General features: G+C 47.0%; 1 protein-coding gene across 1 annotated transcript; it reads right to left on the bottom strand.

Annotated features, from left to right (window-relative positions):
• Window positions 1–4,937: 4,937 nt before the first annotated feature.
• LPAR5 (lysophosphatidic acid receptor 5) lies at window positions 4,938–12,333 on the bottom strand. The gene is made up of 2 exons (XM_015646432.3): window positions 11,873–12,333; window positions 4,938–6,549 (listed from the first exon to the last, which is right to left on the bottom strand). The coding sequence occupies exon 2, from the start codon at window positions 6,244–6,246 to the stop codon at window positions 5,107–5,109; it is 1,140 nt and encodes a 379-aa protein (XP_015501918.1). The 5' UTR covers window positions 6,247–6,549; window positions 11,873–12,333; the 3' UTR covers window positions 4,938–5,106.
• Window positions 12,334–14,527: the final 2,194 nt, after the last annotated feature.

Below are 14,527 nucleotides of genomic sequence, written 5' to 3'. Positions count from 1 at the left end.
CAGGTGAAAAGTTTGATCCTCTCCCTCCACCTCTTGCGCTCCCTGGGAGAAAAGTTTTGCCTTGTTGGTTTGTATTTTAGGGGCTCAAGAAGAGGGTTGACTGCCCGAGCTTCAGGGGACAGTGTGTGCAGTGAAGGGAGGTTTTACAGCTACCATGAGAGCCTTGTCACTGTCACTGTCTGAAACAGGTAAAAGAAGCGATAGCCATGCCTGACCTTAGTACATACAGACCCCCAGATAACGTCAAACAAAACCACCAGCATAGCAGGTTCTTCAGTGATGTTACACTACTTATTTTGCTTTGGTGCCCTCTCTGATCGCTATCTCGTTCCTCAAGATGCTGTGCAAACCAACCAGAAAAACCCCCCCAAAAAACAAAAACAACGATCCATGCCCAGAGATGTCTCCGAGTGTAAGAGCAGAGACAGTGGAAATGTGGGAAACAATAAAGAAACCCTACGCTGGGTTTGGTCAGTACAGCAGCATCAGGGCAGCGGCAGCCTGGCCTCTGCCAAGATGCTGTTAGCACTGCAGAATGCACGAGTTTGCAAGAAAGGCTTCAAAAGCAGCACACAAAATGTGGAGCTTTCACTCCACTCAGCCACAGGATCAAGGACTCTGCAGCTGAAAGGAAAGCAGAGTATGCAAAGTGTAATCCGAGCAAGAACAGCTCTGGGAGAGAAAGATAATAAAAAATGTCTGGGATGACAGGTCAGCGTCTAAAACACAAGGTCAGGGAACCGTACAATTATTTAGGTTGGAAGGACCTCTGGAGGACATCTGTTTCAACTCCCAGCAACGGGGTGGGGGGAGTGGAAGGCAGAGGGTACCTCCCAAGCTCAAAACAGGCACAGCTGAAGTTGCTCAGGGCATTTGTAATACAAAATGCATGTTTTGTTGTAGGGATACATCTAGTGGTGGGAGGTGCACAGCCAGTAAGCAGTGGAAGGAATAAAAACAGTAATAAAAGCAATCTGAAGATAAGGTCTGACTTGTTCTGGGACTTCTGAAACATCTTTTCAAGCTGACTTACAGAACTCAGAATATCAGAGGGTTTCTAGAAAGTATAAAATACATTTTAATGTTAACAGTCGTGATTAATAGTCATAACAATACTTTTACATAGCATCCAAGCAGGGAACCATTTCCAGAAGCATAGGACATATCCATTCTGGAAGTCAAAGGACTTGAAATCCTAATGTATTTGTACATTTTTGCAGATACTGTCTGATCCATACAGAATAAGTGTTCTGTGTGCTTTTGCCATCTCTCTGACCTTTCCCTTGTTTAGTCTTACCTGATGAGGAGACATTTGTTTAATGTTCACATCTGCAAATGACACGAAGTACAGGGGAGTAGTGAATGGCACCTTTTACCTCTGACATACTTAACAAGAATACTAATTCAAGAATTACCACAGTAGGATGCAGAGGGTCACCTATATAGGTTGAAAAGACTTTGCTAAGTTTATATTCCCATTTAACTTTCCCTTCTTGCATATCATTGCTTCACATAGCTCCTGTTGTTCTAAACACAAGCTTTAGAGTGGTTCTGTTTTGTATTGTTGGACACCATCATATGCTAGAACTTTCAGAATTGTTTGTCTGGCTTTTTTTATACACTGATTAAAAAGAAGCCATAAAGCAAGATAAGGGTGAATGACTCATTTCACTAAAAGACAGCACATACATGTGCTATTCCTTATCACCATGTGATGGAATAAAAAACTCCTGAAGCTTATAGAGCAAAAATGCGGAAGCAGAAGCTTAGTTAACTCCAATTCTCTCTGTCAGACATGAAAAATATCCTGAATCCCCTCTAGAATCCAAAGCAATTACATCTGACTAGAATCCTCAAAACCAAAACAAAACTAGATTGAAAAAGATTGAATACCCAGAGGACAAAACACAGCAGCCCACACTGGGCCCACCACTGTCTGTATGTAACAATTAGGCAAAGCCTTCAGAAACCCAAAGTCAGGAACTTTTCTGCTGTGTGTAACATGACCAGCAGCCCTCTTTATTGTTAAACTGGTTGATGAGATTCATTAAAAGATCAGCTTTGCAGCTATTTATAATTTAGTCAAAATATTTGAGCTAAAATTTCCTCTGCTGGAGGTGGAATATTTATGAAATGTTCCAGGTAAAAATAGTTCCACTTTTTTCCAGGAATGAAGCTACAAGAAAAGATCATGTTTTCTGATATGCTTTTTGAGAAGTTGTGTGTTGTGGAGGATACTGTAACTTCAGCAGAGGAACAGCCTCTTCCGAAGGAGTGGCATCTGCCAGCTGACATTTCATTCATACTTGGCAAGCTTGCCAAGAGAAGACAGAGTCAGACTCTGCTCATAGTGGCCCTGAGAAAGCACAACAGCCATGACTTGCAACAATCCTGGTGAGCATTAGGAAAAGCCTCTCCCCAGGGCATGTTTCAGCACTGGTGTGGGTACCTCAGGAAGCTGAGGAATCACCATCCTTGGAGGTGCACAGAATCCACCTGGACAAGGCTCTGAGCAACCTGAACTGCCTTGAGGTCCCAAGTGCATCCTCTCTGCTCCTTTGGGGCTTTGGCTGTACAAGCTTGGGGACAAGTCAAAGGCAGTGGAGCTGAGGACAGCCTCTTCCCTCTGATAACTTCGGGGAAAGTTTCCAGAAAGCTCTGCTGGAGCCTCAGCCAGGACTGACCCCTTGCCCCAGGAGATGCTTTTAGGCTGGTGCTCTTGCCCTTGGCTCCTGTCTGAGTCTGGCCTGTGCCTGATGGTGCAATCTATGGATCTAGACCTGTGGATAGGTTTCCTGGCTTGACCCAAGACCTACCTTGTCATGATGGACTTGTCAGCCAGTGTCTGGACTGTGGCTCACCCTGGTTCCTGCCTTCAGACCTGATCCTGATGCTGACTTGACTTCTTACTTTGACCTTGGACCTGCCTCATCACCACAAGCTTGTCTGATGATCCGGATTCTCGGCTGAACTTGTCTATCTGCCTGTACCTGCCTTTGTCCCCTTGCTCAGATGCATTCCCTTGCTGGCTAAGCCTCTTCCTCTGCCTGCCTTGTTACCTGCCTGCTTCTCAGCTCTTGTGTTCCTTTAGGGAGCTGCCAGCCCTCACTGCCCCCAGCAACCTGCTGTGAGCAGGCAGTCTCAGAGGTCCCTTCCCATCTGAATCTTTCTGTGAGCTTGTAAAAACACTCTTGCTAAGTTATAAGGAAACAAAAATCTAACTCCTCTGGGCAGGGAAGAAAAAATAGCTGTGAAGGCACTGTGTTGATGATTAAGTGCATGGTGCATTAGATCAGGGAAAGGAGAAAGGACCAGAGGGACAGGGACAAGGAAATGGGTCTAGGAATGGTGGAAGGTTTGAAAATAGACAGCAGTAATATCACTCCATTAGCCCATAATTCCCAGGACAAAAGGGTAACACAAGAGATGCACACCGCTCTGTTTCCTCTTCCAGCTACACCATGTCACAAAGGATTCATGGCAGTCCTGAGTTTTTAAAATAGAAATATCTACTGCCCTACAACCCCTCTTCCACCACTCTCCCTGCGTCTCTTGGGCACCACTAAATGTTCTTCATCTGCAAATGGATTTCAAGGCTGCTCTGCTGGTGATGCATGGGCTGAGCAAGGGAACAGAGCTGGCTCGCATACACTTGCTAGGGCATATGTCTCACAGGCAGCCTGTGACACAAGGATGTCTCTGTGGAGAGGCTCATCATCTTCTGTAGGTCTTCTTGAAGACCTGCTTCTGCACTCATCTCTCATAAATGAGAGGGTCTTCAAGGGGGACTGGAAAAATGGGCTTAAAACCCGATATCTCCTAGCACAAACCTGTGATGTATTACAATGCATTTATTCCCACAGCAGCCATGAGGTAGGAACTTGAAACCAGATTTATTGCTTATTGAGAAGTCTAAAAACTATAAACCCTAGCACTTTGGGCTGCATTTCTTGTCACTTTCCCTGACCTTTCCTATAACATTAAAAAAACCAAAACCAAACCACTGTAATGGATCCACTCCAGAATAGCCTGAGACCTTCTGGAAGCCACAAAAAGAGGCTGTTCTGCAGTGCAATTGGAAATGCAACCCTTGGCCATCAGCAGGAATGAAAAACTGGGGCTTCTGGCACTGCCTGTGTACAGCTGGATCTTGCTTCTGGGGAGATTTATAGGGCTTTCACATACAGTGCAGCCTGAAAAAGCATGTACAAACAGTGCAAGCAAATACATTTCACCACAGCCTCATTCTGTGACATCATTTCTTTTCAGCAGTGAAAATCACTCAGACCTGAAATTAATCATCCTATACAGGGGCCAGCAACAAGAGAGTGCAAAGCACTAACGTCAGCATGAGCTTCTGACATGATGACAATTTTGGTATCCTCTCTTTTTTTCTGGGACCATTTGGAATGTAGTTTTTAAAGTATGCTAGTGCTTCCCAAGCCATTTTGCCTTAGGTAAATGCATAGCCATTGTGCCAAGCGTGTGTGTGTGTGTGTACAGCTGCACATTTGACATGCCTCCTGAAGATTGTTTTGCTAAGGTCAGTGATTTTCTATGCAATTAGGAACCTGTTTTCTGCAAGATTACTGAAAACTCAGCTATTCTCCTTGACCTCAACAAAGCTTGCTAAATGCTTCAGTTCTTTTGGAAAATTAAGATACTCATTTAGGTGTCCTGAGCTGGACCTATGACTCAAATTGAAACATCTGCTCAAAGGTTTTCCTCAGCCACTGCTAGTAAATTCACTTTGTCAGCAGTGAGTACCATATCTGTGACCTGATGATCCCCAGAACTGCCTCAGGCTACAGGGCAGCCAGGAGCTACTCAGACTTGCTATAGGAATTCATTCTGGCTGGACCTAGACACACTAACTTTGTTTCAAATCCTTGTTCCCCACTGTGTTTCCTGTACCAAAAGAGTCAGGTATGACCATGTCACGAAGGCACCTCTGTTTATTCAAAACAACCTTTCATCCTTCAGCTTTGCATCATCATGTTCACCCACAGACAGTCTGCTCTGCTCCCTCAAACACGTTTTCTGTATCCCACAGGCTTGCTGTGGTTATTGCATGGGTGACTCTGCAATGGTGTGGCTTTCCCGGCCTTAAATTTCCGAGTCCTCAATAGGGCCGTTCAGAAATACTGCAGTAGGAAGTGGCGGTGAGCATTCATTGGGACGGATAAAGTTTTCAGGTGGGAACAGTTTTACTTTAGACGCAACGTGGTCTCGGGTTGACTTACTCTCCACAATCTGATGCTTAAGCGTTCCCATCTCTGAGTCCCAGGCTTGTCCCCTCCGCAATTTCTTGAAGGTGTTCCGGAAACCCTCAGTGCTAAAGTAGTAGATCAAGGGGTCCAGTGTGCAGTTCATGCTGGCCAACATCATGGTTATAATTAACGCTTGGCGCACGGAGGCCTGTGTTTCCTCCTCAACCTTCATCACCCGGGCCTTTATCATCCCATAAACCGCCAGGGTAGTGTTGTAGGGCACAAAGCAGATGATGAAGATGACCAGATTGACCAAGAGGAGACGGACAGTCTTCTGCTGTCGCAGGGTCTTCGTCTGGCTGGGCTGGCAGAGCTCCCGAAAGATCCGGATTGAGCAGTATGTCACAGAGCTGAGAGGCAGGAGAAACCCCAAGATTTCAGCCAGGATTACCAGGGGGAAGAGGTTATTCTGCCACATGTTGTCGCTAAAGCTTTCAAAGCACAGATAAATGGTCTGGTTTTTTACTTTACAGTGGTTTTGCTTGTGGACTATGGCTGTGGGGATGGAGCCCATGAAGATCACAACCCAGACGATGAAGCAGAGGAGCTTGGCCACCTTGGGGCGCCGCAGATGCCGCCAGCGAAGTGGGTGAACAATGGCAACGTAGCGATCCAGGTTGATGCACATCAGGAAGAGGCAGCTACCGTACATGTTGATCTGGAAGACTGAGCCAGAGACCTGGCACAGGATGCTACCAAAGGGCCAGTGGTGGTTGGAATAGTAGTAGAGTCGCAGGGGCAGAGGAAGTGTGAAGCTGAGGTCGCTTATGGCCAGGTTCAACATGTAGATCATCACTACAGACTTCAGGCGCAGGTATCGGATGAATATCCACAGGGCTACCACATTGAGTATCAAACCTGTGATGAATATCAGGGTGTAGCCAGGCATGAGGAGGTGGTGGTTGAAGGTGTAATCCTTGCATGTCTGAGATGTATTGGACGTATTGGATGTATTGGATGCTGACATGCCCAGCATGGATCAGGGGATGGTCTCGCTGAGGTGGCTGAGCCTGTTGGTGGGCTGAGGAGACACAAAGAAGAGCACTGAGGGATGTTGTTCCCCTCTGAGAAGCCACGGGCAGGTCATTCCTGTCATCTGCAGCTGGGAGGTAGATGGGCAATATCTCTCCTGGCTGGCACTGCTTTGGATTGCGGCTCTGTGGTCATCTGGCAGGGATGGTAATGTGGAGTCTGCTTCTGCCCCTAGCTCAGCACTTCTTTCCAGTGGTTATGAGGTGATAAGGTGATGGAGGATCATTGCCAGCTGTCAGTACAATTCCTGGTCAGAGTGGGAGATCAAAACAGAAGAGTTTAAGTTAGAGGAGGAAATCTCTGGAAATGTTAAAATCCCACCATGGTGGCGTCTGCAGCAAGAGCTCACAAAGAAACCAAAGGATGAGGGAAAATGGACACTATAAAAGTGAGTAATTACGTGGCCGAAGAAGACAGAGCACAGAGAAGGTGGTTGTTGTACAGAATCATTTATCACCCAGCCCCAGAAAATGAACTTTGCTTTGATCACTGCTGAGAGCACATGAATACAAGAAAGGGACACCACAAGCACACAGGGAAAGTAGTTGAGGCAGCTCCAGACAAAGAGAAAGAAAAAGAAGAGAGCAACATTTTGAAGGAAAAATGCTGAGTGGAAGGAACTTAAAATAAAAGTGACATAGTATTGTTTTATATCAGAGAAAAAGGACTTTGTACATCCATTTCAGATAAAAAATTACAGTACAGTTAGACCTGACTCCACCCAAGCTCCTTTTCTTACGTAAAACAACATGCACAAACCTCAGTTCCAGGCACTTTGAGTTCCTTATGTTTCCTACATTCATACAGTTCCTTTGTTGTCCTTACTTGCATGGGACCAGTGGTGCTTATTTGGATCATATGTCCTCATTCTGCTGCTTATAACACCCTAAAGCTTGAAGCAGCCCATGTCCCAGGAATGCAGAGCAGCACAGGGGAGCACAATAAAAAAGGAAGTGCCATGGGACTCCCTCATAAGAGTCCATGTAGACTGTGATTTATTTCAAAAGGAAAGTAGAATTTTCTGTCTAGAGAATATCTTTACATGAGGTTGATATTACTCAGCAGCCTGACAGGCATGTCAAGCACATCAGACCATGGCATTGTGTGGCAACACACAGATCCAGAGGGAATCTGATGCAGACAGAAGAGTGTGCTGACCTCACAGAGAGGAAGAGAACCATTCTGGCAACAACATGTTGCCAGACAATTGCCATACATTCCCAACAATGGAAGTGGAAACCTAATACAGGAGTGTGGGCAGCTACCAACTTGCCCATCCTTTTGTGCTGTTGTGCAGGTCCATCACCAAAACAGGTTTCTTAGAGAAACTTCTACTGGTTTATCAAACTGTATCTGAGTGGATTCTACCCTTCCTGGTGGATGAATACTTTGCATGAAAGTCTCGTACAAGTTTGGAGTATAAGATAAGATAACAAGGCAAAAGTGCAAGAATGTTGTTGGTTTCAAGTGAAATGTTTCATGCTTCAAGAGATCTCAAGGAGAAGCACCGCCAATGGTCAAAGGAGGTGATTGTCCTGCTCTGCTTTGCAGTGGTGCAGCCTCAGCTTGAGTTCTGTGTGCAGTTTTGGGCAATATAAAAAAGACATTGAGCTATTAGAGAGTGTGCAAAGGAGGGCCATGAGGATGGTGAAGGAGCTTGAGGGGAAACCGTGTGAGAAGCAGCTGAGGTCACTTGGTCTGTTCTGCCTGGAGAAGAGGAGACTGAGGGGAGACCTCACTGCAGTCTGAAACTTCCTCGAGAGGGGAAGAGGATGGACAGGCACTGATCTCTTCTCTGTGGTGAGATCCATGTCAGGATCCCAGGGAATGTCCTGAAGTTGTGTCGGGGAGGTTTAGGTTGGATGTTAGAAAGTTCTTCACTCAGAGGGTGGTTGGGCACTGGAACAGGCTCCCCAGGGCAGTGGTCACAGCACCGAGCCCGACAGAGCTCAAGAAGTGTTTGGACAACGGTCTCAGGCACAGGGTATGATTCTTGGGATATCCTGTGCAATGCCAGGAGCTAGACTTGCTGATCCTTGATGATCCTGATAGGTCCCTTCCAACTCAGTATATTCTGTGATCTATAATTCTAGGAGAATATGTCAGATTTTGTTAGAGCCCAAACCCTGCAATGAACTGCAGACTGAACAGAGTGGTCAGACCTTTATCTTGATGGAAACAAAGTTATTGAGACTGTGACTTAGTGAGTGACCATGACCTGCTGTAACACATGTACTCAGACCAGCCAGATGTCAGGTGAAAAGGACTTATCTCTACAGACAATGTGTTTTTTCAAGCCTTCCAGAGGTATTAACAGATCTAGAGAATATAATATGTAAGCACAGTCCATGCTGTGTCAGGCTTTCTACCACTAATATTCCATCTCAAATTGTGGATGGTGAAGGGATTGTGTTAAGAACAGTACAATCATGTAGTTACACTGCCTCAAGCTGTCTTCCGGCTTCCAGCATAAACAGCTCAGGAATTTCTTGAGCCATAGGTGACCTAGTTGTATTCAGTAGTCCTCAGGGAACTTTTATTTCATCGGGTTTTTTTCAGTAATTTTTTGAGTTGATGTAAAATTTACCACCTACATTATCCAGTGCCAGGAGTGCCAAGGAGTTCCACAGCTTACTTGTGCCCCAGGTGAAGAATGACTTCCATATACCCATCTCTGATTCATCATCTGCTAGATTCAGTTCTTAGCTTTAGTGCTGGAAGAGACAGGGCAAAACCCATCCCTTTTCACCCTCATTTCATGGCTGATAATATTATAAACGTCTACCATACTCCCACTCAGCAACTTTTTTTTTTTTTTTTAGGCTAAAGGGTCCTTGTCTTCATGGTTTTTCCTTGTAGAGAAGCTATTCTGTACTTTTGATCATCCTTGTTGCCCTTCTCAGCACCTTTCTGCTTCTGCTACAGCCTTTGTGAGCCCTGTGCTGGGGTGCTGAAAACACGCAGTGCTGATGATGTGGGTGCACTGAGCTGCGTAGGTGTAGATCTCATTTGCAAGTGGTAATGGTCAGTTCAGTTTGCTTTTTCCCATCACTTCACTAGATAAAGTTTCAGCTGTTAGTTTAAGTCCAGTCACTCACACTTCTCTTAATCTCTGCAGTTCTTCGCAGCCAAACCTCATCTTTTTAAACTTGAATAATTTTATGTCTCCAACAGATTTGTTATTTTATTATTCATCCCTCATGAATAAGTCAAACAGCCCAAGCCACAGCACAGGTGTCTGACAACTCCAGTGAGAAAAACAACCATCTACCTTCACTCTCTGTCCATTCTTTTAGGCACTTTTTATCCAAATAGGAACATTTTAATTTTTTTAAAGTGCCAGTGGTGAGACTAGCTTTGAAAGCCTTCTGGAAATCCACATGGGCCACTGTTCACATGCTTATTGAGCCCTTTAAGGAAGAACTGTGGGAACAGCATTCCTTTATAAAAGCCATGATGACTTTTCCCCAGTAATTAGATGTGACCGCATGCCATTTGATTTTTTCCTTTATTATAGCTTCTACTAATTTGTTCAGCAAAACCATCAGGCTCCCTGGTCAGAAACCCCCCAAGAGCCTTTTCTTAAATTGAGTCTGTCTTTAAGAGCTGTTTCAAGCAAAGGTTTCTATTGCACAATTAGTCAGGTCTTCCACTCTTCAGTTATTTCAGTGTGGTTTTGGACACTGTTTAGTTCATCTTGTTGCTCTGTGGTTGATCCTACTACAGTTTTGACCAGAGACAGTCCTTTTATGAACTTCCCATAATGTGAGTTTCTGCTGTGGAAATCTCCCAGGCTTTTGTGACATGAATACCAGTGAAAGAAGCCTATCCATTTTTTTTGCCCACCATCCCATTTTCTTTCTCTTCTGAGGGGTCTTTCCTTACACACTCTAACCTTTCAGCCTTCAAGATGGAACAGCACAGTTCTAAACTGGCAGCAAAGATCACTGAGAGCATAAAATAGATTGGGGTTTGTGAGGGGATTTTTTTTGTGGGTAGATGGAAACACAGAAGAAAGAGTCTGCTGGGTGCTGGTATGGAAAAGCCATACTAAGCTGATAGTCTCAGACTTACCACAACAGATACTGTGACCAAGACCTGAAATGAGATCTATGCAGTCATTGGAAAGATGAAGTCGTGGGTGTGGAAAGTTTCTCCAGTGAGCTTTGGAGGTCCTGTTTTGACTGTCCCTCTCTAAAAAGGAAAGCTATGGGTAGGTAAAGCAGGCTGGCAGCAGGGAGACCGATTATCCTTGTTGGTTAATGTCTGAGAGTCAAGAGGCATGTTCCTTGTGGCTGCCTCTGGAAGAATCCCAAGTACTCATTGCTCTGCACAAAAGCTGCCAAGAGATCCCAAGCCACCGGTGGGCTGTGTAAGGAGGCAGTGGTACCACAGCTAAATAATCCCCCTCCTCACAACAAGATCCTCTCTTTAAATCCTGAAGAAACTCTCTGTTTGGTGACTGACCTTATATGTCCCAGGAGGTGGAGGAAGCATTTTTTTTTCTCTCTTCAATTTGAGCCCCTGAATACCATCAACTGCCAAGACTGTGACTTGCAAAATCCATGGGATTTTGACATTTTTCTTTTGGAGGGTGAAAAGCCCTAAATGTACTTGCATACAGGGTCCAGAACATGCAGGCATGCCCTGAGATGGGATGTGTGCCTGGCATCTTGCTGCCTGGTCCTGGGAATCCTCTCTCTCCTGGCACTGTCTTACTAGGAGTCACTGCCTCCAAGCACTACAAAAATGATGAAGAATCTGAGTATGGGACTGAGAAATGAAGTGGAAAAAGAAAGCTGGAAAAATACTGATGAGCATGCTGCAGGGACAGTGTTTCACTGTGACAGTGGCTTGTCACTGAAAACCATGGGGAGTTTTGGGATTACTGTAAGAATGCAGAGAGCAAATGCATTATTGAGGTGCAGAACTTAAAACACAAACTGCATAAGCTCGCTTACTTAATCTGAAATCAAAGAGGAAACAACAAAAATGTGTCAAACCTCAGAAAATGCACCCGACTTTACTCTAGAAATTGGAGATATATTTTTTTAATAAATGTGGGTGCTTTTTACCTGCTGTTGGTGATATTAAATCCCACTTTTTATCTTTTTTTCTACACAAAAAATTAGATTTTTGTGGTGATTAGGATCTTGAAGACATTCAAGGCTTATGATAGCTTGTTTTTAGGGAGAGATACATGATATATAAGCTGAGACCTCTGTATTTAACTCCTGAGGTTCGATCACACTGCTATTGCCTCCTCCTTAGAGATGCCACCCCTCCTCATCTCCTGAGAATCCCGTGGAAGAGGGCTCCCATGGTGGGCACCTTGGCAAGTAAGCTCTGCAGGCTGCCTGTGCTTTCAGTATCACAGGATCCCAAAGGAAGCCCCAGTTTGAATAAAGCCAGAGATGTGCCTTGCACCTCCTTGTCCACGGGGCAGCTGAGGAGGGGCAGATGTCCCCCAGGGCCCCGTGGTCAGGCCTGGCAGCACCTGCACAGCAGCTCACGGGTGGTGCCCAGCGTGCCAGACCATCCGGCTCTCCAGATGTTCCCGCCTGCCTTACCTCGCTGCTGGAGAAGAGCCAAGCGTGGATGCTGGCTTGCTGCTCCGGGAGTGCTCCCACTGCAGAGGTCTCGATCCCGGCACCAAACCCTCAAAGCAGCTTGGATCAGAACAGAACCGGGCGGGCTCTTCATCCAAATCACAGCTGTCCCCTACCGCGCTACGGCTGATTCTACATCTGGCATGCTGCAGTTTGACTCTTCTCCTTTCTCACTTCCTGATGCACTTCTGCCTGGCTACAAAGCATGAACTTTGTTATCAAAAGCTGATAAGCTAAACCACATCCTACAACAGCAAATGCAATCATGAAAGAAGCAGTACCCAGGTGTCCTTGCAACTGAGGAGACCTGCCCTGGGTCATAGTGCCAAATACGTGCTTGTCTTGCTAACTCAGCCACCCCCAGGACTGACAGAGAGAAAATAAAACATCTCTCTCCCCAAAATATTGCTAAACAGGAGGTAGAAGTGAAATACAGGAAGTGAGAGCAAAGTTGATTTAATTGCTAGCCCACTCTAAGACTTGGAGTCCTGTCACTCCCCTGGGCTAGGGTGCTTTGGGATTGAACTCCTGCCCAGGGGTCCAGCTGTGCACTGCTGGCATGTGGCAGGGTCCCAAAAAGAACCAGGCTGTGAAGAAGTGTCATTATCTGTGGCAAGCAAAGGCATGTTTGCCACGAACCTCGGTCCCTGGCGTTCAAGGCTACAGGAGGCAAGTGCTATGGGAGTACAAGGGCTGATTTACCAGGACATCTGTGACCTGGCACTGCCACGTGTAGCTGGGAAGGGACCTTGTGCAGAGCCCATCTGGCACTCTATTGCTTCAAGTCCTATTTCTGCTTTGCCAGTCTCAGCACATCTGGAAGAAGACACGAGTCGTGGCGACACTCCTAATCCCACTGCCACCCTGCCCCACGAACAGCTGCCCTGGGGAGTTGCTGTGGGCTCCCTTTGCCTGCAGCCCTTGTCTGCTGGTGTTTGATTTTCTCACTCCCTGCCTCCCTTGTTCTGCTGTTACTGACTCCTCATTCAGGGAATGACACACCATTGGATATATGTTCTGGCTGCCCATAAATCCTTGGAGGGCACAATAGCACCCAAACCACTGAGTTCACCCTGCTTCTTTTCAGTGCCTCCCTTTTTTAACCAGACCCCTTTCCTCGCTTGCTAGTTGCTGGGATCTTTGTTCTCACGGCTTTTTGTGTCTCTTCAGTTCCCGTCAAGGCGTTGCTACTGATAAAAGCTTGCAGATATGCCACGGGGGGTGTCCTTTGCCTAAGGAGTGTCTGACACATTCTGTGGGAACTTCCCCCTCCCCTGCAGCCTTCACCCCTCACACACATGAGCACACACACACACCTGGCTGAGCCCGGCAGTCCTGGCTTTTCCATGTGTGAGAAGACAAGGACACAGCGGCACCCAGCCCAGCTCATGAGCCCCACAGCATCCTCACCCAGCCAAGTTCACTCACCCCCTCGGGTCTCGGTGCAGCAGCCCACGAGTTGTGTCCCCTCACCGGGTGGGCTCACACGTCTGCCCCTCGCTGTCTCTTGGAGGCTCAGCTCGTGGGGAAGAGCAGCTCAAGCCCCAGCGTTTCCTCACTGCTGTTGGAGTGAGCAGCAGGTAAGACCAGATTACTGGGGTGTGTGTTGGAGGCTACACCCTGATGCTGCAGATCCCAACATGCCTGCCACCCCGCAGTGCTGGCTCCAGAAAGCAGGAGCAAGGACCCAACAGGAGGAGGGATGCAGGGAGCTGGGAAGGCAAGGAGAGAGGTGAAAGAGAGAGGCTGCCCAGGTCTGAAAGGATGACTGATAAACCATAGTGCTCTTCAGACCTCTTTGTGCAGCAGAGTGTGGGAGAGCAGAGCAAAGCGGCGAATCCCTTCATGGAAGAAGCACAGCAGGACCAGAACAGCCCTGCTTCATTTTCTGAATGATTCAGACAGGAAAAGGAGAAACCTGTGGCTGCGGAGGTGTTTTACCTTCCAAGTCACTGGCAAGAGCTGGCACTTCCCAGGCTGGCTGTGGGAATGGCAGTCTTTTGTCCCGGGATGTGTCAGCTCCCTGGTCACACGGCTCACATTTTCCTGGGCTCCCAGGGGCTCTTAGGAAAGGGGTACCCATTGAGAAGGGGGGCAGCCACCCCATTGTGCCCCCTAGGAGAAGGGCAAGGACTGATCTTGGGGAAGGACAGTTCATAGGGAAGAAAATGAGGGAGGGGAAGGGAGACCTGCCAGGGAAAGAGTTAAGAGGGCCAGGGAGCAGCTGGGCTGTGTCTGTTTGCTGTAGCTATGTGGGCTGCAGGGTAGAAAAGAAGAATCTCCAGCCTGGAGGAGGCAGATGAGGGAGTGTCTTGAAGAACAGTAGATGTGGGTGAGGGAGGCAGCAGGTCTTCTCTCTGCTGAGGAGCTGTCGCTGCAGGGAAGCTCTCTCCCCAAAGGGCTTGGTGACACACAGGTGACGAGCTGGTAGATCTGGCAACAGCTGCGTGGTGCTGCTGCGATCTTCTTGTGCAGAAGGCTCTGTCTGCTGCTGAGCGGGTCTTGGGCTGCCTCCTGCTGAAGAAGTGACTGGACTGTGGAGGAAGACAACTCCATCATCTGCTGGCAGGATGGCACAGGCCACGGGTGTGACACAGATGCTGTCCCCATCCATGT

Source organism: Parus major, chromosome 1, assembly GCF_001522545.3.
Source record: "Parus major isolate Abel chromosome 1, Parus_major1.1, whole genome shotgun sequence".
NCBI lineage: Eukaryota > Metazoa > Chordata > Aves > Passeriformes > Paridae > Parus > Parus major.
The sequence above is the reverse complement of the archived record's forward strand: the minus strand, read 5'-3'. Positions and strand labels throughout refer to the sequence as shown.

Coding starts and splice junctions, on each gene's coding strand:
- LPAR5 (XM_015646432.3), bottom strand. CDS start 6,246: ATGCTGGGCATGTCAGCATCCAATACATCCAATACGTCCAATACATCT.